The sequence below is a fragment of the Rhinatrema bivittatum genome, chromosome 4 (genome assembly GCF_901001135.1).
Source record: "Rhinatrema bivittatum chromosome 4, aRhiBiv1.1, whole genome shotgun sequence".
Taxonomy (NCBI): Eukaryota; Metazoa; Chordata; class Amphibia; order Gymnophiona; family Rhinatrematidae; genus Rhinatrema; species Rhinatrema bivittatum.
This window is the reverse complement of record NC_042618.1, coordinates 328242931-328267663: the sequence shown is the minus strand read 5'-3', so window position 1 is coordinate 328267663 and position 24733 is coordinate 328242931. Positions and strand designations below refer to the sequence as shown.

General features: G+C 42.4%; 1 protein-coding gene across 5 annotated transcripts in view; it reads left to right on the top strand.

The window, feature by feature from the left end:
• Positions 1-3638: 3638 nt before the first annotated feature.
• Positions 3639-24733, top strand: part of NDEL1 (nudE neurodevelopment protein 1 like 1) — a 129594-nt gene continuing 108499 nt past the window's right edge. For 3 of the 5 annotated variants that reach the window (XM_029600344.1, XM_029600345.1, XM_029600346.1), the window contains exons 1-2: positions 4233-4254; positions 21913-22010. In XM_029600344.1, the coding sequence (XP_029456204.1) occupies positions 21925-22010 (86 nt within the window). In that variant the 5' untranslated portion in view covers positions 4233-4254; positions 21913-21924. Of the gene's footprint in view, positions 3863-4232; positions 4255-20677; positions 20795-21912; positions 22011-24733 lie in introns of those variants that run through there. The other 2 variants (XM_029600349.1, XM_029600347.1) reach the window with 2 other exon arrangements.

Sequence of the window (24733 nt, the reverse complement as noted above, 5' to 3'; positions counted from 1 at the left end):
AGTAACTTTATTTATTTAAATTAGGGCCAGCGGTAAAAAGAGGCATCCAAATGCCGGTTAACAGTGCGCTCCACCGGAGGGAAGAAAAGAAGAAGACAGGTGGATAGAGAAGAAACAGAAAAAGGAGACCCTGTAAAAGGAATTGGCAAAAGACCAAGAAAGGGAAGGTGGGAAAAAAAAGCCTGTGACCAACCAATTAGAAAACTAAGATCAGACAACAAAGGTTAAAAAAAAAATCATTTTTTTGATTTTTAGTGATTGGCATATGTTCTTTGGGAATGTGCAAGAGTAGAACTTTCTCTATGCCGATCTTGCTATGTACGAGATCAGTATGGAGGAACTGGAAGCCCCGAAAATTTTTTAATATCACGGGGCCTGCACAGAGGAGGCAGCAGAATGGGCTTCAGTGCCAGTAGCAGCGATTGGCACCTCCCCAATAGCCATGCAGCAGCAGAGGAACGAGAGAGGCTCTGAGGCTGCTGGCAAAAGAAAGAGAGGGGGGTCTGCCTTTAGTGTGTGCATGTGTATGAATGCGAGTCTGCTTGGGGGTGTTTGTTCAAATGAATGAGTACTTTTCTGTGTTCTGTCTGCGTGAGAATGGGTGCTTTTCTGGGTTCTCTGTGTGTGAGAATGGGTGCTTTTCTGGGTTCTCTGTGTGTGTGAGAATGAGTGCCTTTCTGGTGTGTGGGGCTGTAAATAGGAGCTTATCTGGAGAGGGAGGGGGAGAGGGAGTGATGCAAGTGGATTCCAACCTGCCAGCAGCTGAAATGTCAATGAGCGCCCGACGCTGCTGATAGATCCCAACCAAATCAAAGCTGGAGACGCCTGCGGGTTTGTCGGTATGAGCTTTTATGTATGTTTGTATATAAGAAAGAGAGGAGAAACTTTGTGCATCCCTCTTCTACTAATCCATGACAATCTCGGGGTTGCTGGAAGTCAAAGTTCCCAGATATGAAGAGCGTAAATTTTTAAAATCCTTTTTAGTTTGTTTTTTTCAGGTGTTATTTGCTGTGTCTGCTGTTTTGAAATATTTTATTGGTTTTTGGGACTTTAAAAAAACTTGTATAGAAGTTTTTTAAATTATTTGATCTTTTATTCATCAGCCTTTTTGAAATATTATTAGTATGTTTTTAGTATTATGATTATGTATTTATTTTATTTCTTGACTAGCTGTACCCGGCCACTCGTTGCCGTAGCTCAGTCTGGTTTAATTTCACAATGTGTATTAGCTCTGCTCCGGCTGTCCCAACTCCCTCCCCCCCTTCCCGGCGGTGGACGGACTGGCTCGGCGACTCTTTTACCCTTTCCTCCTCCTGTGTGTAACTGTCCGGCAGTCCCTACTCCCTCCCCCCTTCCCCAGCGGCGGAGGAACAGGCTGAGCCGTTTCTCGGAGCGGCAACTCGTCTGCCCTTTCCTCCTCCCCTCTGTGGCACCCAGCACGTAACGCAGAGCTCTATGGTCCGCACATGCGCGGTAGAGCTGCTCTCTACTGCGCATTTGCGGTCTGTCGGTCAGAGCCCATTTATATTGTAGATAGCGTGTGTTGCTTTAACATCCAACAGATGGTGCTGTTTTTCCCAAAAAACATGGTTTTACCTGTCACAGGTGTGACATCTATATAATATAGGTATATAAAAACGCGCGTATTTGAATGCAAAACTGTCAAAATTTCAACGCAATCAGTGAAGAACTTTCGGAGATTTAAGATTTTGAACAAATGAACATTTACATTTTTATTTATATAGATTTTATTGTTTGATATTTGAGGAATGGTGATGGTTCTGTTTTGTCATTGTTGCACTGCTTAGAGTGTCTGGCTTCTTGTGGTTTCCAGTTCAGTTTTTGTCTGCATGTTTGTATTTCTACTTTATGGTTGCTCTATTCTGTATTTGGTGAGGGTAGGTTTATGATCTACATGGGTGACTGAGGTGAGGCATTCTCCTAATAGGAAGTGTATTAGTGTTTTAAGGCTTTCGGAGGGTCAAGTACATACCCAACATACATCACAATAGGCCTAATAGCATATGGGTTCCAAGTGTCTTTTTTTGCAGGGATTTCTGGTTGGTTTCACAGAAGTGTATGCAAGTGATATTCTTACTGCAGAATACCGTACTTTGATATTTTTCATGTAAAATATAAATGCATAACTCTTAACTGTGTGTGTGGAATGGGGCAGGTGGCGTTGTGCAAGGCTATAAGGTTCACCTAGGGCACCAAATACCCTTGCACCAGACATGGGTTCGGGGGGGGGGGGGGGGGGTTTGGGGGGATGGTGTCAGTTTTTAAACTATCACTGAAGGGAGCTGGGTGTTTTTTTGGTGGTCACAGGTCAGAGAATGAATGAACGGTGGGGGGGGGGGGGGGGGGGGGGGGGGGGGAGGAAGGGCAGCACAGTAATTGTTCACACAGGGCAGCATAAAAACTAGCAGCAGCCGTGCCTAGCATTCTTTTAACCATTATAAGGCGTAGCCGAAAATCAACAAGTATGGAAGGTGAGAGAATTTCAAGATGGCATAAATGAAACTGGGCGTGATGCTGAGAAAGATGAGCAAATGCTGCCAGTGTTATACTGAATGTTGACGTTTGACTGGCTAGTTGTGCTGACTCATCATTTTAGAAATGGCAGCAGAACAAACTGTCTGTTATGATGAGGACCAAGGGAAAAGGGAGGGACCAGATAAACTGTCCTTAATACTTTAGTTTTTATTGTCTAATTTATTTAACACATCTTAATTTTTGCCTCACTTTAGATGGCAATTCCTCCCAATCTGAAGACTCATATTTGACATATGATGACATAGGTTGAATATCGGTATATAAAAACAAACAAACAAATAAATATTATGTTCTATTGATTTTAATGGAAAGAATGGTGGTTAAATGGAATGCCTTCCCAAAGTAGAGTGGTGGAAGCTAAAATCGTAACTGACTTCAAGAAGGCATTGGATAAGCAGAGAGGATCCTTAGTTGCAAAAAAAGTAAAGAGATAGTATGATAATTAATTAGCAGCTGGGTCTGTCTATCAAAGTGCATGTCTTCCAGTCACATTCAATCTACCCCACCTAAGTCATCAAGTAGAAGAGAAATGATTTCTTGGCTACAGCAACCTTATAGAATCAGTAGGCAGATTTCATTTTTAAAAAGCACCAAGTAGATTCCTGCTACAGACAAAACCCTTGATTAGTGATTGCAGAGTTTGTGATCTCACTAGTACATCTTGCCTACATAGAAACCTAAGTATGACTATAGCCTATTACAATACTATTTTGCTCCTACGTTCTATCAGTTGACTAAGATACAGTTTCGTGTTACTGAATAGCAGCAGGAGCGACTGACCCCATTAAAATACACCGGACAGCCTAAATTTTAGGAAAAAAAGAGTGGAAAAAAATAGTATTTCTAAAAGGAACAACTCCTCAAAGTTATTGCTGCAGTCAGACAGCAATAACTTTCCCAAGCCTGCTAGTACGGTAATTTTAGCCATAATTCTCTTACCAGACAAAAAGCACATGATGGCTATGCAGTTTGTGTACGTAAACAGCGCCAGCGCCAGCAACGCCTCAGCTCACCGATTACATCACCTCAAAAACCCGCCCCCCCGGCTTTCCACCCCGCCCCCTTATTGCGTCACAGGCCCATGCCTCGGCTCCTCCCCGGAGGTCTTTGCGTGACATCAGCTTCTGCGTGTTAGCCGGAAGCTAGTAGCCGCCGCCTGTTCCCCATTTCCAAACCCCTCGATAGTGGCTAGGGGGGGAGAGAGGGGCTGTCAGGTAAAGCGGAGCAGCAGCAGCAATAGCAATGATTTTCTGACCGGTGCTGGGCTGAGAGACAGACGGAGGGAGAGCTCCGGGGCGGCCGTTTGGTGAGTAGGTAACGGGTTAAATTAAATGTCGTTTACTTCGGTTGGGGGAGGGAGTGGTGGCGGCACGGGGCATAGAATCCAGGGTGCCTCGGGCCGTTGGCACCGCGAGTCTTCTCGCACCTCGCGGTTGCCTTATCCTGTGAGCGGCGCGAGGGCAGCAGCTGCAGCAGCAGCCTCTGAGGCTTTTGTTGGCCGCCGCCTCCTCCTCTGACGACGCGTTGGGAGAAGCGATGAGAAAGGGGAAGTCGAAAGCTGCTAAGAAAGTAGTTGATACCGAGTTCGGAGTTGGTTCCGCATTCGATAATCCTCTCTCTCTCTCCCAAGTTGTACATCATCTAGAAGCGTTTCTTTCTCTGATTTGTTTTCCTGTCATTTGGGTGGGGCAATTTGAAGTGAGTTTGCTGCGGACAGTGTACGGGGTGTACGTTTTTCTATGATGTGGTTTAACTCTGCTCGGCTTTCATTTCCTTCCGTACCGGCGGAATGGTAGAAAAACTGACAACTGGGCGCTTCCACCGCCCCGGCCGTTGTCCCTCCTATTAACATCTCTCATAGGCTTCCTATGGGACGCGAGCCAGCATAAAGCATTCAGTGATTGGTGGATCCCACTGTCATAGAAAGGCTGTGTTATGTCCGCGTCCTTGTTTTGCTGGGCGAGGAGAACCAATTTGTTCTTAATGTATTTAGACTACACTGTTTTTCTAAAACAATTTTTATTAGTTTGTTACGATTGATTGCATGATGCCATCCACGAATTTTTAAGATGACTTCTCAAGTGAGGGATTATTTGGAGTGAAAATGTTGCTCATTCGTGTAGGAGGTGCACTAATACTTTGCCCATAATGAAAATAATTTTTTTAAAAACAACCTTCTAACCTACTTAAAAAAAAAAAAAAGTTTGAGAGCTCAGCTTTCTTGGAGTTGGAAATATTTGGTAGATTACGAAATTGACATTCAATCTGTAATCATTAACGTAAAGCAATGGTGTGAGACAGGCCTTGACGAAACTTCCTTAGCTCTAGGAGCTAGCCCAAAAACTTAAGAGCTAGTAGAAGTTCCCGTTCCCTTCCAACAGTGGATTCCTCCTACGAGGTCTGCCACAGCTCCATTATGGGTTGCTTTACAAATGCTGGTTGTGGGGGGAGGGGGAGAGAGAAGAAAGGAAAAACAGGCCTTTGATGCTCTATTACTTCACCTATTTCATGTCTCCTCGCAATTTTTCTCTTCCCTTCTCTTTTAGCTTCCCTTCCTCCTTGCCCCTTTTTTTTCCTTCTCCCTCTAGCCACCCCAACTGCTAACCAGTTGGTCACCCCCCCCCCCCCCCAAGTAAACAAGACATCTCAACCCAGTTCACCCCACTTCAAGCAAGCCAGTCCGTCGCCTCCAGCTTGTTTGTCAGCTATCCCTCCTACCTTTTACATTGCTGACTGCCTTGATGCAATCCTGGAACAAGTCTTCTCTTTGGTCAGGCAACACACAGCTCTCAGGCTGATGCAATAATCTGGATGCTAAGAAAATGTGTGTTGGTTTCAGTGCATGTTATTAAAGCCATATTATTATTTTAAATCCCTGTTGCAGTAAAGGAATGCTATGCAAATGTATCTAGAGTTAAACTTTAAAATGTGTGTTTGGCACAGGTCTAATGCCTGTTTTAAGTCAGGAAGTGTGGGGGAGAGGGGCTGTCCATGACAGGCTTTCGCATAAGTGGTGGCAGCCTCCCAGTCCCCCACTGACCCAACTGCTCCCCCTACCCAAGCGGGCTTAAAATGCTGATAGCCCGGGCGAACAAGGCAAGACAGCTGGAGTCAGCGGCACCGGCATGCTCTCATATGTGTTTGAGATCCTGTGTGTGTGAGACAGCATGTATGTGAATACTGAGAGCCTGTTTGTGAAAGAGAGTATGTATGATTGAGAACCTGTTTGTGTGACAGTGTGTGCGAGAGAACATGTGTATGTATGATTAAAAGCCTGTGTGTATAAGTAAGAGAGAGAGAGCATGTGTGTCTGTGATTGAGAGCTGGTTTAGGTGAGGGAGCCTGTGTGTAAATGAGAGTATATTTGTAAGCATGTGAATGAGTCTGTGTGAGAGAAAAAGACAGCATGTATGTGTGTGATTGAAAGCCTGTGTGTGTAAGCATGAAAAGACAGCATGTGTGTAAATGTGTAGTTAACAGCCTATTATAAGTGAGAGAAAAAGCATGTGCATGTGTGAGAGGAGAAAGTTGCAAGCAAACCACCCCTCCTCCTGCTAATTCAAAACAATCTCAGGGCACCTGGATATCAAATGTTCCTAGGTGTGCAGAGCAAAACATTTTTTCTATCCTTATTATTTTTCATTATTGGGCCTTTGTGTCTGCTATTTTGAAATACTTTATTGGTATCTAGAAATTTTTTTATGAGTTTTTAATTATTGGATATTCCATTAATCAGCTGTTTTGAAATAATCTGTTCTTTTTGTTAGTATGGTTTTTCTGCTATTGACTTTATATTTCTTGATTTGTTTTATAAGGACTGGTGATGTTTCTTTTTTTTTCCTTTGTTATACTGCAAACAAACTCTCTGGCTTGATGCAGTTTCCAATTCAATTTCTGTCTGCATGCTTCTAGTTATGCTTTTGGTCTCTTTATTCTTTGTTAGGTGAGGGTCAGCACATGTGATTCAGGTGAGGTTTTCTGCTGGTGTGTAGTTTCTGTGTAGGGCTCTATAGTAGCCTGGCTTGTTCCGTTTTCCTAATAGGAGGTGTATTGGTGTCTTAAGGCCTGGTGTAATATTTTCAGTGTTGCCTTTTCTTAGATAAGGTGTTTACTGTTTCAGTACCTGAAATTGGTTCTGTTTTGGTATGGGATGTTTACAATTTTGCGATTTCTGTTCAGACAATACATATCTTTCCCTTGTGTCATTCTTAGCAATAAAAATATTTATTTAAAATATTTTTATTTCCGCCGTGAATTGTAATGAGCAGTATGTCACATGTGAGTGTGGTCTGCTAGGTGTGTCACGATGGGAAAAAGGTTGAGAACCACTGCTTTAAAGGATACTAACAAAGCAGGGACGTTAGAGGTTGCAAGAAATGCTAAAGTAACCCAGCGGCTTTGAAGTACATAAGAACATAAGACTTTGTTATACTGGATCAGCCCAAAGGTCTATCAAATCCAGTATCCTGTTTCCAATAGTGGCCATTCCAGGTCACAAGTACCTGGCAGGATCCCAAAGGGTAGATGGATTCAAGCTGTTTATCCCAAGAATAAGCAGTGGATTTCTGCAGCTCTACTTTATTATTGGTTAATGGACTTTTCCTCCAGGAATTTGTCCAAAACATTTTTAAATGCTTTTAGCTTTCACCACATCCTCTGACAAATTCCAGAGCTTAATTATGCGTTGAGTGTAAAAAATATTTTCTCTTATTAGTTTTAAATGTATTACCCAGTAACTTCATTGTGTATTCCCTAGTCTTTGTACTTTTTGAAAGAGTAAACAATTGATAAACATTTACTTGTTCCATTCCACTCATCATTTTATAGACTTCTGTTATATATCTCCTCAGCAGTCTCTCTTCCAAGCTAAAGAGTCCTAACCTCTTTAGCCTTTCTTCATGGGGGAATTGTTCCATCCCCTTTATCATTTTAGTTGCCCTTCTTTGCTATATCTTTTTATTTGAGATGTGGAGACCAGAACTGCACACAATACTCAAGATGAGGTGTCACAATGGAGCGATACAGAGGCATTATGATATTCTCTACTTTATTCTCCATTTCTTTCGTAAAAATCCATAGCATTCTATTTGCTTGACTGCTGCTGCACACTGAGAAGAAGATGTCAATGTATTTCAAAGATGACACCTAGATCCTTTTCCTGAGTGGTGACTCCTAATACAGAACCTTGCATTGTGAAAAAAAAAAATAATGGTGGGTTAGACCGAAGCCACAGGTGCAAGTGGAATAATATAGTTGAAGATATATTGTTCACTGTCAACAAAAGTTATTCTGTTTACAAGTGGCATTTATTCAATAGAATAATGAAGAGAAACTTAAAAAAAAAAAAAAAAAAGAGCAAGAGTTAGTGTTCCCCTGACACAGGCCGTGTTTCGAGAACTGCATCGGGAGGGGCCAAATCACATCACAGTTTGAAGGGGAACTCATAAGGCAATAGTCTCACCACAAATTAAAGGAAAATGAAAGGAAATTATACATGCCTGAGTTTACCTGCTTTTGGGGGAAGACGTTCCGGAACCCATCGGCATTTATGGCTTAAATTCCCCCTTGTCAAACAAAAGGCATCCCTAGAAGGGCAGCCTATTTGGCTTTGCCTTCGAGACAGTCTGCCAACCAGGGTTTTAACTACAACATATGTCTAGGAGATACTGCTCTGGCTACCTGCTTAGTAGATGTCCTAGAGTGTATCTGCTAAGAACGCTGCTCCTGAATCGAAACAGACTGCAGGTGGGGAAGCATTCTAATGCTCTTCATTTTCTGTGTGGCTGAATCCAACAAATCATTGCTCTGGCCATGTAGCCACTGTAACCTATTGCCCTTGAGTGAAAGGCTAGCCAGTTGAAAAAGCTTTTTTTAAGTGTCTCCAACTTCCAGTTCCAGGGGTCCTTTAATGCTGACTTACCCCCTCTTGCCCCCCCCCCCCTCCCCATCCTGCTGGAATGGTGGTCTTCCTTGTGACGGCTGTTACCTTTGCTATCTCAAATAGGCGGCAGTTTTCCTGCTGATGCAATAGTCTTCTTAGACTTCCTAATTCCTAGGGCTGAGTCTGGGTTGTCTCATTCTGCTATAATCATCTCCAGTATGGCTGGGTATACAGGGAAGGCTCTCACTGGCTTTTTAAGTTCTGCAAGGATTGAATTCCCCTTGGCTCTGATTCCTTCACTTGTTCCTTTGTCAGCCTTAACTGTGAAACTTTTGTAATAAGAGCCTCTAACTCCTCTTTCCTAAACAATCTTGCTGCTTTCTTCGCTTCTACAGAGGATGTCTATTCTCCTTTCTCCTGTTCTTCTAAGGACTTTGCCTCCTCCCTTCCTGCCCCAAGGAGTCACTGAGGGTATTGACTGAGATAATGGACTTTGCAGGGGAGACATACTGCTCTAATTCTAGCCAGGTCCTTTTCCCAGCGTGGACCTGGTCTTTATGAGGTGGCAGGTGAGCTTCCGCTTTAAATCCTGTCTTGTGTCCTGCTGCCAGGTTCTTTATTTCTAAGTATGCCCTATGCATAATTGTGAAGAATTCCGTTGAGAAGCTGGAGGCTGTGCTCACCTAACTGTAGTGCTGTGCTTTGCGGGAGGAAGCAGAGCTCTAAAACAAGTGCCTAGACCAGGTATCTGCATCAGTTTTGTTGCTTGGCCCTGTTGCCTTTTCCTTTTGTCAGATCTGCAACTGTGGCTCACTTCCCCGCATATTTTGCAGAAAGCCTACTATACTATATTGCCAGCAAGCCCCACACCAATTGCACTTTCTTCCCAATTCTGACATCTGCTTCTGGGTCTAGCCAGGAGACTTGGGGGACTGGAGTGGTGGAAAGTGGCTGGGGCTGAGTAACCACTGCAGGCCAGCCTCTTGCTGCATTGCTATCTTTAACTTCTCTTCTTGGGAAGGCTTTCTCATGCAAGATTCCCTAGGTCCAAAGTACGTGGATCCTTGGGAAGGAAGATCAGTCTTTGTCTTTGTTCCTGTTGCCCTCTACGTTTCTAGTAAATAGGCATGTCAGTATAGTTATCCAATTTTCCACAGAGGGACCAATCAGTTGATCCAATACAGTAAAATTATTTTCAGGGCTATTACACAACCTTTAATAAGGAGCTTGAGTGTTTGGAGGAACAACCCGAGTCTCTAGGTGTGACTCCTAGTATATAAAAAGCAGGGGACCAATATCAGTGGGAATTAACATTTTCTCAAAATATGACTTTGTTGAAGCCCAAAATGTTTTAATCTTGTCACAGTCCCATAAATTGAGGCTTTGCTCTTCCCACATCTCATGTGGCAATCTGAAGCTGTAATATACGCTGTATAGGCCCAAATAGACCAAAATATTAAACGATACTTTAACTTGATGTGTACTTCTGAAGGGAGATCTTTTAAGGATTTCATCACTAATTTGGACCTATTCTCCAAATGTGTTTTGGTTAGGGTTACTTTAAGTTCTGAAGACCATTTAATAGCAAGGTTAGGAAAAATGGAGTTACTGTAAAATTTTGTACAATTTAGACATAGATAAAGAAGGTGAAAACCATAGAGAATGTAATTGGAAAGGACTGTTGATTATAGAATTCCAGCCCTCTGATAAGACCACCTTAATATAGTTGTGAATTTGCATGTAAAAAAAAAGTCTCTATCTTGAAATGAGTAAGTGTCCATACAATAAGCAAATGAATGTGGTTCTCCCATTCTTATGATATAGCGATATTGTTTGACCTAATTATATGTAATAGTCTACCACCTAAACTGGCACTAAACATTCCCCTCCATTGGAAGGCACAAAGAAAAATATCTTGATAGACCAAGAAGGGATCTAATTTTCCACCAAGCCCATCTCATAGTCTTAAACAATATTAATTGAGTGAAGTCCATACAAATTTCACGGGCATTTGCAAAGATATTTGAGACTTAATGGGAACGGAGGCATTTTCCAGATCTGTTATTGAACCCTTTATAATTGGTCATATCCAGTCTCCTAATATGAGCATTAGGCTGGCCAAATTGTACGTATGTAAATATGCAAAACCAAGGCCCCCAGCTTCTTTCGGAGAAATAATATTGGCGAATTTCATCCATGCATGGCAGCCCTGCCAAATGAAAGCAGCAAACCTGCGCTGTATGCTCTTAAGATCACTTTTAGTGATTAAGAAATGGCACCATTTGCAACTTATATAGCAACTTAGGCAACAGAATCATCTTCACTAGGGCCATTATGCCTAAAAAAGATAATGGAAGACCAGTCCAACTGGTCAAGGACTTTTTAAAATCCACTATAAAGGGAGAGATGTTAAGTGAGTACCAGCTATCTGGGAGACTAATTTTGATACCCAAATATTTAATGGAGTCTGTTGCCCAACTGAGGGGAAAGTCTGCCCAATTTGTTTGTAAGGTCCCCAATATGTCTATAGCTTCAGATTTTAAAAGGTTCAATTTCAGACCGGAAAAGCTCCCAAAAGTTTTTATAGTGTCCAAAACCTTTGGAATTGAGGATTTTTGCATATCAGCAAAGAGCATCATTTTCAATTCTCCATTTCTTATGTTCACTCCCATTATTACTTTATCTCCAAGCACAGTGTGTATAAGGGACTCTAGCGAAAGAATACGTAGTAAAGGGGATAATGGGCATCCCTGCTTGGTACCTCTTTGAAGAGAGAACATAGAAGATGCTTTATCATTAACTCTGATAAATGCTTTGGGATTTTTATACAGTAGGCTAATAGCCTGAAATATGGGACCTTCAAAACCAAAAGCCTGGAGCACCCTCAGCAGATAAAGCCATTCAATGGGATCGAATGCCTTCCCCGCATCGAAACTTACTAAAAGTGGGTCTGATATTGATGGTTTGTGGCAGGCGAAAAGCGCCAATAAAAGATGTCTGATATTGGTATTAGCTTTATGCTCCACCCCAAAGCCCATCTGTTCTGGAGAAATAAGGTGTGGCAAAATATTTTTCCTTCTATTTGCAATAATTTTTGCATCGATTTTAACATCCTGACTTAATAAAGATATGGGTCTATATCAGTGGTACCCGACTGGCTGGTGGGCCCCCAGGACAGGATTGGGGACCACTGGTCTATATGATCCAGGATCTTTGGGATCCTTACCCTGTTTTGGGAGCACTATGATTGCTGCCTCCGACATAGTCTGAGGGAGCCTACCTTGTGAAACCATGCCATTAAAGAGGTTTTGTAAGGTTGGAGCAATATGAGAATGTAATGATTTATAAAATAGAGAGCTAAGTCCATCCGGACCTGAGGATTTATGAAGTTTTAATTCTTTGATCACTCCCAAAATCTCTGAGACCGTTATTGGTTTGTTTAAACTTTCCAGGTCAGTGAGAGAGAGCTTGGGAAGACTAAGCTTTTGTAAAAATTCCTCCTGAGAATAAGTATCAGAGTTTTCCGAAGTGTATAAGGACTGGTAAAAGTCCTTAAAAACATTTGAGGGGATTTTGTAACTATGTTCCCATCTTGAGTTCAGATAGCGGAAATAAATTTGGATGCCCTTTGGGCTTTGACCAAATTAGCCAGCAAGCGGCCGGATTTATTACCATATAAGTACAATTTTTGACTATATATGACTATTGCATCTTTTGCCTTCTGATGTAAAATGTCATTTAAAGCACATTGGGTCGCTAAGAATTTCTTTCCAAGTCTGAATTTGGGGACTATTCCAGCAATTTTTATAGTGCTGCAGTTTCCCTAATTGCAAAATCCCTCCCCCCCCCCCCCCCCCCCCCAAGAACAGATTTATTTGGCCGTTTCCCAAAATGGACTAGAGTCCTTAGTATGGACTTCATTAACTTTCATGTATAGGGCCCATTTTTTTTTTTTTTTTTACAAAAATTCTTTAAAGGATAAGTCTTTAACTAGCCATTCTGGCAGATGCCACTGAAATGGGCCAGGTGGGTTAGGAAACAATGTTTTATATGGCAAAATACTGGACAATGGTCAGAAATAAGAAGGTTTCCAATTTCTGCAGAAATCACACATGTAAACAAAGACTCTGAAATTAATATGAAATCTATATGGGATTTATTGGGGTTTGCTTTCGCATAATGCATATAATCCCTTTCGCCCGGGTGTAGGGATGTCTTTAAGGGATATATAGTACTCCTTTTTGTTTCCCCCAACTTGGAAATTGTGGTCTTGGAGCATCTATCCATGCTAGGATCAACTACACAGTTGAGATCGCCCCCTTAAAGTGTGCCTCCTAGTGCAAGATAGCCATTATTATGTTTGTAAAAAAAAAAAAAAGTATAATTATATTGATTAGGGGCATATGCTGAAGCCAGCATCACATTTTTACCTGAAATGTTGCCACTGACCATTATAATTCTTCCCTCTTTCTAGGATTTCTGAAAGGAAAAAGGAACCTGACGACCAATTATTATTGCCACTCCCCTTTTATGCGTGGTACCTGAGGAGTAATAAACATGGGAAAAGCTTTTCTTTTGCAATTTGTCATGCTCTTTAGCAGACATGTGTTTCCTGAAGAAATATGTCACCTTTTAGATCTTTTAATGTAGGACAAAACCTTTTCACATTTAACGGGGGAGCCCATACCAGCAATATTCTAGCTCATAATTCTGAGTGTTTTAGCCATTAGGACAAATACAAGTCAGCTGTGCCAATCCCCTATATACCAGAAAGATCATTCGTAACGCTGTAGGGGGTGCTACATTCATGTGTAAACCTTTTTAAAAGTTATATTCCCTTAAGCCCATAGACAATGACATAAACTCCGATACCAGCCCTATCCCCTTATCCAACCCCTCCATCCTGTGCGGCCTTCGCCGTCACTCATCACTAGGAGAGCTGGGGTCACTAACGCACAACTGTGTGTGTCCGCTCCATGAAACCTGCATTCAGTACGAAAAACAGAAGTAACAAACTTGCATCATGAATCACATTCTCAGTATGTTCAAAAGTTATTATGCTGTTACCAAAACTTGTCCCACCGACACATTCACTGGTTGGTGCATGTTTACTTTCATATTGCTCCACATAGAATTTTTAACTATTTCCTCATACTTTTTGGCCTCGCTTCTTTTAAAGAGGAAGAGTTCTCACTTCCCCATATGCTGATACTCTACTCATAGGAACATTAGTTGTTCAACTCATTGTCGAACCAAACCAAAAATAATAGTATTCCCCCATGTTCCACTGTGGAGAAACAAATGAATCCATATGAAATTCTTAGAAGGATGAGGCATTAATGTTTCCTCCAATTGTTCCATGAATTTAGTTGCTTCTGGTGGGGATTCAAATGTACGCGTTGAGCCAGCATTACAAATGTGGAGCCATGCTGGATATAGCAGAGCAAAACGAATCTGTTTAGCTGATAATGTGGTGCAAATAGGGGAAAACTCCTTTTGCTTTGCCGAGACTTTGCTGGAGAAGTCCTGAAATGTCCTTATAGGCGCGATCTTGTAATTTAAGGTCTGTAGTTTGCGAGAGCTCATCCATATTTGCTTCTTGTGATGGTAATTCAGAAATTGGGCTAAAACTTGTCACACTCATGTATTGCCTGGTCTCTGTGCTCCCAGCCTGTGGGCCCGTTGTACCACCAAAGTTGTCGCCAGAGACTGCAAACTCAAGGCCTCTGGAAGCCAGCCAGTTAAAATTTGTGCCAGGTCAATTTCATCTATGTCCTCCGTAAAGCCTGCAAAACGCAAATTGTTCCTTCTCGATCTGTTTTCCAAATCTTTGATTTTTATTCTTCTTGAAGGAGTTTTTTAGACAGTTTATCCAGTTGTCTCGTATGAACCAGCGAATCGTCTTCTACCGAAGAGACGCGACCTTCCAGATGTTCTATACAAGGAGCAAATTCTGTTAGTGAGCCTTTAATCTCAGCAATCTCTTCTAATTTCCCATGCAAGGCCTCTGTTACTGCATGTGATATTGCTTCTATGACTGAGGGGTCCAGCAACGTGCATGAGGCCTGTTCTCCTGCGGCAGCCATCTTGCCTTCCCCCAGTTTCAGTTTCTCATGTTCTTTCTTGTGGGCTGAATCGGCATTCTTGATGGAGATTTGGACAAGCAGGAGTCGATACTCATAAGGATTGTGAAATAACGCCAAAGTGGAGCGATTTTAGCTGAATGTGTAGGTCAGGATGCAGAGGATTAGAGCAGACACACCCGGAGCTTGCGAGGAAGAAGTCCTCACCGTTGCGTCGTGTCATGAGACCTCCTATTAAAGCTTTTAATTTAATAGCATTTGTTTTTCATGCTTTACCACATTTTTCCATGTTTGTTTTTATAGACATGATCCTGGGATATGTTCACATTGTTTATTTAAAATTGACGCATTGTGTTTCACCAGTTTCACCAGTTTCTCCATATTTTTGTTTTGGGGTAAATATTTTGTAAACAAGAAACAGTGAAGGAATTGCTATACAATGTTTGTCTCCAATTTTTAATGCACAGTACTTTTTATGTTTCAGGTTTTCTTTTATATATAACAAGCCGTTAAGCCCGTTTAAAACGGGCTACATTACATTTTGTTTTCAGTCCATTTTCTAACACAGCACCCTTCTACACTTTTTCTCCCTCTCTCCCCTTCCCCTCTTTCACTCCTCCCCTTTCCTCCACTCAGTCTTACTCACCCTCTGTCTCCCACTGCCTTCTTCCCCTCACTCTCACCTCCCTCCCCTTCCCTCAGTCACTCCCACCTCTCTCCCCTTCCCTCAGTCACTCCCCACCCTCTCTCAATCCCATCCCCTCAGCCCTCCTCCACTCCCTTTTTCTCTGCTCCACAACTTCTTACCCTTCCACTTACTCACATCCCTGTCTCTCACCTCTCCCTCATTCTCCCTCTCCCCTTCCACTTACTCACATCCCTGTCTCTCACCTCTCCCTCATTCTCCCTCTCCCCTCATTCTTCCCCACCCCCTACCTCCCTCCCACACACTCACTCAGTCCCTCCCTCCCTCCCAGTCCCTCCCCCTCACTCAATCTCTCCCTCACTCTCACTCAGTCCCTCCCTCCCTCTCAGTCACTCCCTCCCACTCCCTCTTTCCATCCCTCCCTCTCTCTCTCTCCTCCCTCCCTTGCTGCTACCGCTGCCGCCGCCATGTTTTTTTTTTCCTGACACTGCCTAAGACCGACGTGCTCGCCCGCACATGCGCAGTAGAGCTGCTATCTACTGCGCATTTGCGGCACGTCGGTCAACATTCATTTATTAGGTTGATGGCTTGCAGAAGTATTCGACCCGTTAAACTCAGCAGGTTTCTGTGGATTACAGATGATACACAAATTGTTAGTATGTTGATTGCAAACCAGTATGCTCTTAAAGTAAATTTTCAAAGTCACAATTCATTATTTCTCTGCACTGTTTGTGAAATAAAATAAACTGAAAAATGCTGCTTGCATAAGTATTCAACCCTTTCATACTAGTACTTGGTAGAACCACCTTCAGCTGCAATAGCAGCTTTAAATCTGTTGGGGGGGGCTTTCTTTTTTGCATTGAGTGTCACATGTATGATTTTTTTTACCCGCCGATGAAAGATTGTATGTGTGCACTCTGTGCAAAGAGCTCCTGGCTCTCGGGGGAATGAGTCCGATCTCTGGAGGCTAGAGTAGCAGACTTGGAGGAACTAAGGCAGACAGAGGTACATTGATGAGACCTTCAGGGACATAGTAGCCAAGTCCCAAATCCAGTCTGCCAGCCCCAGTGCTGCCTTGAATCAGAAAGGTCTCCCAGTAGGAGAACATCACACTGGTGTAGCAGGAAGTGATCCTGTAGCAAGGACATCCAGGTGATGTATTGTCCTCCTGCACTGAGGACAAGTCTCCCAGGGCTACTGCCCAGGAGGGGGAAGGGTTAGGCCGGCCATCATAGTTGGTGATTCAATTATTAGAAATGTAGATAGCAGGGTGGCTGGTGGATGTGAGGACTGTCTGGTAACTTGCCTGCCTGGTGCGAAGGTGGCAGACCTCACGCTTCACCTAGATAGGATTATAGACAGTGCTGGGGAGGAGCCGGCTGTCATGGTATATGTGGGCACCAACGACATAGGAAAATGTGGGAGAGAGGTTCTGGAAGCCAAATTTAGGATTTTAGGTAGAAAGTTGAAATCCAGAACCTTCAGGGTGGCATTCTCTGAAATGCTTCCTGTTCCATGTGTAGGTCCCCAGAGGCAGGCAGATCTCCAGAGTTTCAATGCGTGCATGAGACAATGGTGCAGGGAAGAGGGATTCAGTTTTGTAAGGAACTGGGGAAACTTTTGGGGAAGGGGGAGACTTTTCCGACAGGATGGGCTCCACCTTAACCAGAGTGGAACCAAGCTGCTGGTACTAACTTTCAAAAAGGAGATAGAGCAGCTTTTAAACTAGAACAAGGGGGAAAGCCAACAGTCACTTAGCGGTGCATGGTTCGGAGAAATGTATCCTTGAAGGATACTAATGAAACAGGAGAGTTAGGGCATCCCAACAGAGAAGTTCCAATAAAAGAAAACGTAGCCCATATGCCTACATGTAAAAAATCACTGAAGCTAATGATTTCTAAATTAACCCTAACAACTGAAAAGCAGGTTATTAATACAAACAAAAAACACACTTTGAAATGGCTGTATGCCAATGCCAGAAGTCTAAGAAGAAAGATGGGAGAGTTAATGTATAGCAATAAATGATGAGATTGACATAATTGGAATCACAGAGGCTTGGTGGAAGGAGGATAACAGAATTGGAATCACAGAGGCTTGGTGGAAGGAGGATAACCAATGGGACAGTACTATATCAGGGTACAAATTATATCACAATGATAGGAAGGATCAACTTGGTGGGGGTGTGGCACTTTATGTGCAGGAGGGTATAGAGTCCAACAGGATAAAGATCATACAAGAGACTAAATGCTCAGTAGAATCTATATGGATAGAAATCCCATGTGTGTTGGGTACGAGTATAGTGATAAGAGTATACTATCGTCCACCTGGACAAAATGGTCAGACAGATGATGTAATGCTAAGAGAAATCAGGGAAGCTAACCAATTTGGCAGTGCAGTAATAATGGGAGATTTCAATTATCCCAGTATTGACTGGGTAAATGTAACATCAGGACTTGCTAGACACACAAAGTTCCTGGATGTAATAAATGGCTGCTTCAGTAGCAAATCACCTGGACCGGAAGGTATGCATCCTAGAGTACTGAGGGAACTCAGAAATGAAATTTCTGATCTATTAGTTAAAATTTGTAACCTATCATTAAAATCATCCATTGTACCTGAAGACTGGAGGGTGGCCAATGTAACCCCAATATTTAAAAAGGGCTCCAGGGGTGATCCGGGTAACTGTAGACCAGTGAACCTGACTTCAGCGCCGGGAAAAATAGTGGAAACTATTCTAAAGATCAAAATCATAGAGCATATAGAAAGACATGGTTTAATGGAACACAGTCAACATGGATTTACCCAAGGGAAGTCTTGCCTAACATCTGCTTCATTTTTTTTTTGAAGGGGTTAATAAACATGTGGATAAAGGTGAACCAGAAGGCATTTGACAAAGTCCCTCATGAGAGGCTTCTAATAAAACTAAAAAGTCATGGGATAGGAGGCGATGTCCTTTCGTGGACCTCAAACTGGTTAAAAGACAGGAAACAGAGAGTAGGATTAAATGGTCAATTTTCTCAGTGGAAAAGGGTAAACAGTGGAGTGCCTCAGGGATCTGAACTTGGACCGGTGCTTTTCAATATATTTATAAATGATCTGGAAAGGAATGACGAGTGAGGTTATCAAATTTGCATTTGATACAAAATCTTCAGAATAGTTAAATCACAAGCGGATTGTGATTATTGTTTTTTACGTTACGTTATGCTTTACACTCGTTTACACGTTATGCTTTACACTCCTTGTTATTTGTAAACCGGGTTGATGTGATGCCTATCATGAAACTCGGTATAACAAAAACAATAAATAAATAAATACATTACAGGAGGACCTTGCAAGACTGGAAGATTGGGCATCCAAATGGCAGATGAAATTTAATGTGGACAAGTGCAAGGTGTTGCATATAGGGAAAAATAACCCTTGCTGTAGTTACACTGTAGGTTCCACATTAGGAACTACCACCCAGGAAAAAGATCTAGGCATCATAGTGGATAATACTTTGAAATCATCGGCTCAGTGTGCTGCAGCAATCAAAAAAGCAAACAGAATGTTGGGAATTATTAGAAAGGGAATGGTTAATAAAATGGAAAATGTCATAATGCCTCTATATCGCTCCATGGTGAGACCGCACCTTCAATACTGTGTTCAATTCTGGTCGCCGCATCGCAAAAAAGATATAGTTGTGATGGAGAAGGTACAGAGAAGAATAGATGCCTGGACCTTTTTCAATGTTTATTAAAACAGAGACGTGTTCACAATTTGCCCGACTCAGGCCGAGTTTCGCGACTCAAAAGCCGTTGCCTCGGGGGCTTGAACACTCCACAGTCGTAATTGAAACTCAGTAGTGCAATTTCGTCCAATGTACAATCATTGATTGTCAGCAATGCATAAGACAACTTCCGCAACAGTGAAATTGCACTACTGAGTTTCAGTTACGACTGTGGAGTGTTCAAGCCCCCGAGGCAGTGGCTTTTGAGTCGCGAAACTCGGCCTGAGTCGGGCAAATTGTGAACATGTCTCTGTTTTTAATAAACATTGAAAAAGATCCAGGCATCTATTTTTGTGTTTTTCCTGACGGCTATCATAGATCGCCTACCTCTGTGTTTTCTTGAAGGTACAGAGAAGGGCAACCAAAATGATAAAGGGTATGGAACAGCTCCCCTATGAGGAAAGGCTGAAGAGGTTAGGGCTGTTCAGCTTGGAGAGGAGACGGCTGATTGGGGGATATGATAGAGGTCTTTAAGATTGAGAGGTCTTGAATGAGTAGATATGAATCAGTTATTTACACGTTTGGATAATAGAAGGACTAGGGCACATTTAAGATTAATCTGCGAAAGTTCTTTTTCACTCAACGCACAATTACGCTCTGGAATTTGTTGCCAGAGGATGTGGTTAGTGCAGTTAGTGTAGCTGGGTTCAAAAAAGGTTTGGATAAGTTCTTGGAGGAGAAGTCCATTAACTGCTTTTATTCACGTTTACTTAGGGTCGGATTTTAAAAGGGTTACGTGCGTAATATATGCGCGTAACCCTTTAAAACCAGCTCATGCGCGCGCCGAGCCTATTTTGCATAGGCCCAGCGACGCGCGTATGTCCTAGGGCTTGAAAAAAGGGGCGGGGAGTGGGCTGGGCAGGGTGGGACCGAGGCCTCCGGCACAGTGACCGTGCCGGGGGATCGTGCGCTGGCACTTGGCCAGCGCGTGCAACCTACGCTTGCCCAGAGGCAGGCATAAATTTAAAAAAATTTAAAAAAAATATAAAAATAAAGGTGGGGATTTAGGTAGGGCTGGGGTGCGGGATAGATAGGGGAAGGAAGGGGAAGGTATGGTGGCGTAAGGAGAGTTCCCTCTAAGGCCGCTCCGATTTCGGAGAGGCCTCGGAGGGAATGGGGAAAGTCATCGGGGCTCCCCTAGGGCTCGGTGCGCGCAAGTTGCACAAGTGTGCACCCCCTTGCGTATGCCGACCCCGGCTTTTATAATGTGCGCGGCTGCGCGCGCATATTATAAAATCAGGTGTAGATTTGTGCACGCTGGGTTGTGCGTGTAATTCTTAAAACCCGGCCCTTGGGGAATAGCCACTGCTATTAATTGCATCAGTAGCATGGGATTTTCTTAGTGTTTGAGTAATTGCCAGGTTCTTGTGGCTTGGTTTTGGCCTCGGTTGGAAACAGGATGCTGGGCTTGATGGACCCTTGGTCTGATCCAGCATGGCAATTTCTTATGTTCTTATGGGGTAAGTTTTTGTTGTGTGTTCTTTTTTTTTTTTTTTTTTTTTTTATAGCAGTTTAGCCCCTCCTTCTTTTCTTTTAACTTCATCACTAGCCAATGTATTTTACTTGCTTAAGTTTAAGCAAAACAAGGGGCAGAATGAGACCAGGAAGTCTGCTTGCTCTGGTCGGGGGGGGGGGAGAGATGTTTTCTTCTCTGAAATAGGTAAACAGGATTAGAGGGTGAAGGAGGATGAAAGGGTTTAAGGACCAGCTTGGTTAAGAATCTGACCCCTTCCCTGCATAACCAGTCTATTTAGGAGGGATCCTCAAGGAAGAGGTCTGAACGCTGCCTCCATCTGCTGGTAAGAGGACGAAACCCATGCTGAAGACTGATCTATCCGGACTCGAAGAAAGAAAATTAGCAGGTAAGATCTAATTGTACCTTGGTCTTTATTTTCACAGTTTCCTTCAAATTCTCAGTCTGACCAATGGTACTGGAATGAGGGTGTCTTTTATCCAGAAAAGCTAACCTTCCCCTCCCCCTCAGGTAGGACAATTGTTAGGGCAATATCTTTCATCTGTGTAAACCTGGAGCTTCCACAGCACAGGGGTTGAATACCTAAGCAAGCAGCATTATTCAGTTTTTAATTGTTTCAAAAAATGCAGAGAAATAATGAGTTGTGACTTTGAAAATTTACTTTAAGAGCATACTGGTTTGCAATAAACATACTTTTTGGAAAAATCTGTCATTTGTAATCCATACAAATCTGACTTTTTATGAGGTCGAATACTTTTGCAAGCCTCTGTGTGTATTTTATTTTTAACTTGAGGACCTACTTACTCTTGACATTGCTTTCTGCAGTTTTTCCTTGTGTGATTTTTTTTTTTTTTGGTGAGCATTGATGTAAAAGTAAATAATAATGCAGTTTGTATTTAAACTTTAATTCCAGCTATATTTATATGTTTATAACCATAGTATATAAATCCATGACTCTTATACATAAAGCCGTTCACAACAGAGAAATGCAATGGTTCAATGATCAATTACAATTCAAAACATCAATCCGACCTACCAGATTCCAACATCTAGCGAAACTGAAGATCCCTGCGCCTAATTTGACCAAACTTTCGACAACAAAAGAACGTTCTTTCATCATTGCTGGATCCACAATATGGAATACTATGCCCTCTGAATTACGCCAGGAACTTTGCCACAAAAAATTTAAACAAAACCTAAAAACCTGGCTATTCAAAAAAGCCTTCTATCAATAAACTGAGTTCTAGTATATACCTTTCAGAATATTTCTACAGACACTCTTATATTAATTTTCTTTTTTTTTTTTTTTTACAAAGTTATAATTAGTCTTATATTCATACAGTTATTATGTTATATTGTAAAGCTCTTTGCTGAATTAATGTTTGAATGTAAACCGAGGTGATGTTTCTTACGGACCCCGGTATATAAAAATCCTTAAATAAATAAATAAATACAAACAAAATTTAGTATTTCTATAATTTGTCGTGTGTTTATATACATTTGCAGATTCTGTTGGTCATGGATGGTGAAGAGATTCCGAATTTCTCCAGTCCAAAGGAGGAAATTGATTATTGGAAAGAACTTTCCAAGAAGTATAAGCAAAGGTATGGACTAATATATGAAACAGGGTGAAAGAACATCTTCTTTTTTTTTCCACAGATTTCGCAAGTCTAGTTACATAAACTGTACATCAGATAGAAGCCAGTGTTAGGTTCAAGCATGGAGCTGTATGCTTTTAGGCAGTTAGCTTCTAGACTGATGAGAGAGGTTTTCTCTATACTCTGTCCTAGAGTTGTTTGGGGTTGGGTTTTTTTTTTGCCTCTTATAAAAGCGGTAGGAGAGCCTGGGCTTAAAAAAAAAAAGAAGAGAATCCTCTTCAGTTCTTCCCAAATAAAAATTTAAGACTGGAAGTCTAGATTAAAACTTACCAGCTCTGCAATAACTGTTCTTTATGTCACAGTAGAGTGATTTTCAGCAATTTACCATCCACGGGTTAGTATGTTTGTGTTTTTTTTCTTTTCTTTGTTCAAATGCTTAGTCCCTTGGGTATTCAAAAAGCAATGAATTTCCAATAGAGCCACCTTGTTAGCTTCTTTTGTTTCTGATACGGATAAAGAGCTAATATTTAAGGAATACTTCAAATTTAAAGCTAAAGGTTTTTATTTATCCGGATCTCTTGTGAAACACAACAGCATAGGAAATTATTCTTTTTCTCTTAAGCAGTAAACGGTTCTCTTTGGGGGCTACTTTCTTCCATAAATTTCCCTGCAAACGTATAGTAACTTACCAAGGAAATACCTATGTGTTCCTTGATTCATCTCAATTTGAGACCTTTCTTTAGTTGCGCGATCTGCTGATGTCACTTGATTATAGGGAAGGAGCTATTTAAATGTTTTTGTTTTCAGCTTTCCAGGAATAGTATTGTTTCTACTAGGGAGGAGGAGCAGCCTAGTGGTTAGAGCAGCGGGCTGTGAACCAGGGTTCAAGTCCCACTGTTGCTCCTTGTGACCTTTGACAAGTCACTTTACTCTGCATTGCCTCAGATACAAACTTAAGGGTGGATTTTCGGAAGGCCACTTGCGTAAAATCCGGACTTTTCGCGCGTGGTCGGGCCTAGCACACCAAGCCTATTTTCAAAAAGGCCGGTAAGCGCATAAGTCCCTGAAAGGGGTGGGGCTAGAGGCATGCTGGCAAGGTGCCGGCGCATGTAACTTGCTCCTGCTCCCTGGCAGGAGCAAAAAGTAAAATACCAAAATTAGGGGTAGTTAGGGGGAGGGGCAGGGAAGGGAGTTTAGGGTAGGGGGTTGGGAAGTTCCCTCCCAGTTCACTCCTTAATTGAAGCGGACAGGGAGGGAGTTGGGGAAGGCCCCGATGCGTCGCTGCGCGTATTTGCAAATTTATTACCCCCCCTTGTGAGCGCTGACACGGGTTGCACACGCACGTTTTGAAAATCTACCCCTTAGATTGTAAGCCCTCTGGGGACAGGGAAATACCTAAAGCTCCTGAATGTAATCCGCTTTGAAGTGCTGAAAAAGCAAGAAAAGCAGAATATGTAAATATAAACATAATGGGCTGGATCTTACGATCTAGGCCCGATTTTATAACATGCGCATGCAGCCGTGAGCATGTTATAAAATCTGGGATCGGCGCACGGAAGGGGGTGCACACTTGTGCGTGCCGAGCCGCGCGGCCTTCCTCTCATCCCTCCCGCCCTATCTAAACTCACCTTACCTTTAACTTAGAAGTTGCACCTGCCTCCGAGCAGGCATAGGTTGTGCGTGCCGGCCGACAGCCAGCCTGCAATCCTGGGCACAGCGGCAAATGGCCGCTTGCCTGGAGGCTCTGGCCCCGCCCATGCCCCGCCCCTTTTTTCAAGCCCCGGGACATATGCGCGTCCCGGGGCTAGCACGTGTCGCTGGGCCTATGCAAAATAGGCTTGGCGCGTGCAGGAGCGGTTTTAAAGGGTTACATGCGTATCCCTTTTAAAATCTGCCCCTTTTTGCTTATTTCCCCAGGATGTGGGCTTGAATTCTGTCTGTTAGAAAGGATTTACATTGCATTATATGCTTTTTCCTTTTATTTTTTTTTTCTTGCTTAATGTGTAGTTACTGATGTTGCAAGATTCCCTGTATTATGATTAGAAAGACAGCTAATCAATTTATGATCCAGTATTTAGTTTTTCATGTTTAATGAGAAGAGAAAAATTTGAAAGATTGTAACACATTGGTCTTTATTCCTGCTCTTGAAGTACCGTATTTTTTAAACTGAAAGGCATTGTGTGGCATTACAGGAACAAATATTAACACATCTGCCAGATGCCATAAATTCAGTGCATAATGTATTTAAATACCTGAGTTTTAAGAGTTTAGTTGTGCAATCAGTTTATAGTATTGCTGCTTCTATCCAATCTGCTCTTGCCCTGTGGTGCTAGGCTTTCTGCGGTATGTTTGAGAGCACCCAGAAGCTGAACATTTGGGGTTTTTAGATCTCCCTTCCACTCCAAAATGCGTACCTGAACAGTTCTTGTCTCTCTTTTTTTTTTTTTTTTTTTTTTTTACTGTTTGAAGGCTAAGTGAAAACTCTCCTGCAAGATTGACTGTATCATTTTTGCTTTAGTGCTGGTACAACTGCCCTGCAGCAGAAATATCTTTCTCTCCTTCCCAGAGCCTAAGCATAGAGCTTCAGCTTCCTGTTGCACCTAACAGGGCTTCTGCATTGCCGTGCTGAGGCCAAACCAACTGACAGTTTCATCTGGGCTGTTGGATAAAACTGTTAACAAGTTAATGTAATTTAGTTTTGTGACTATCGTAAATACCTTACTTTGTCC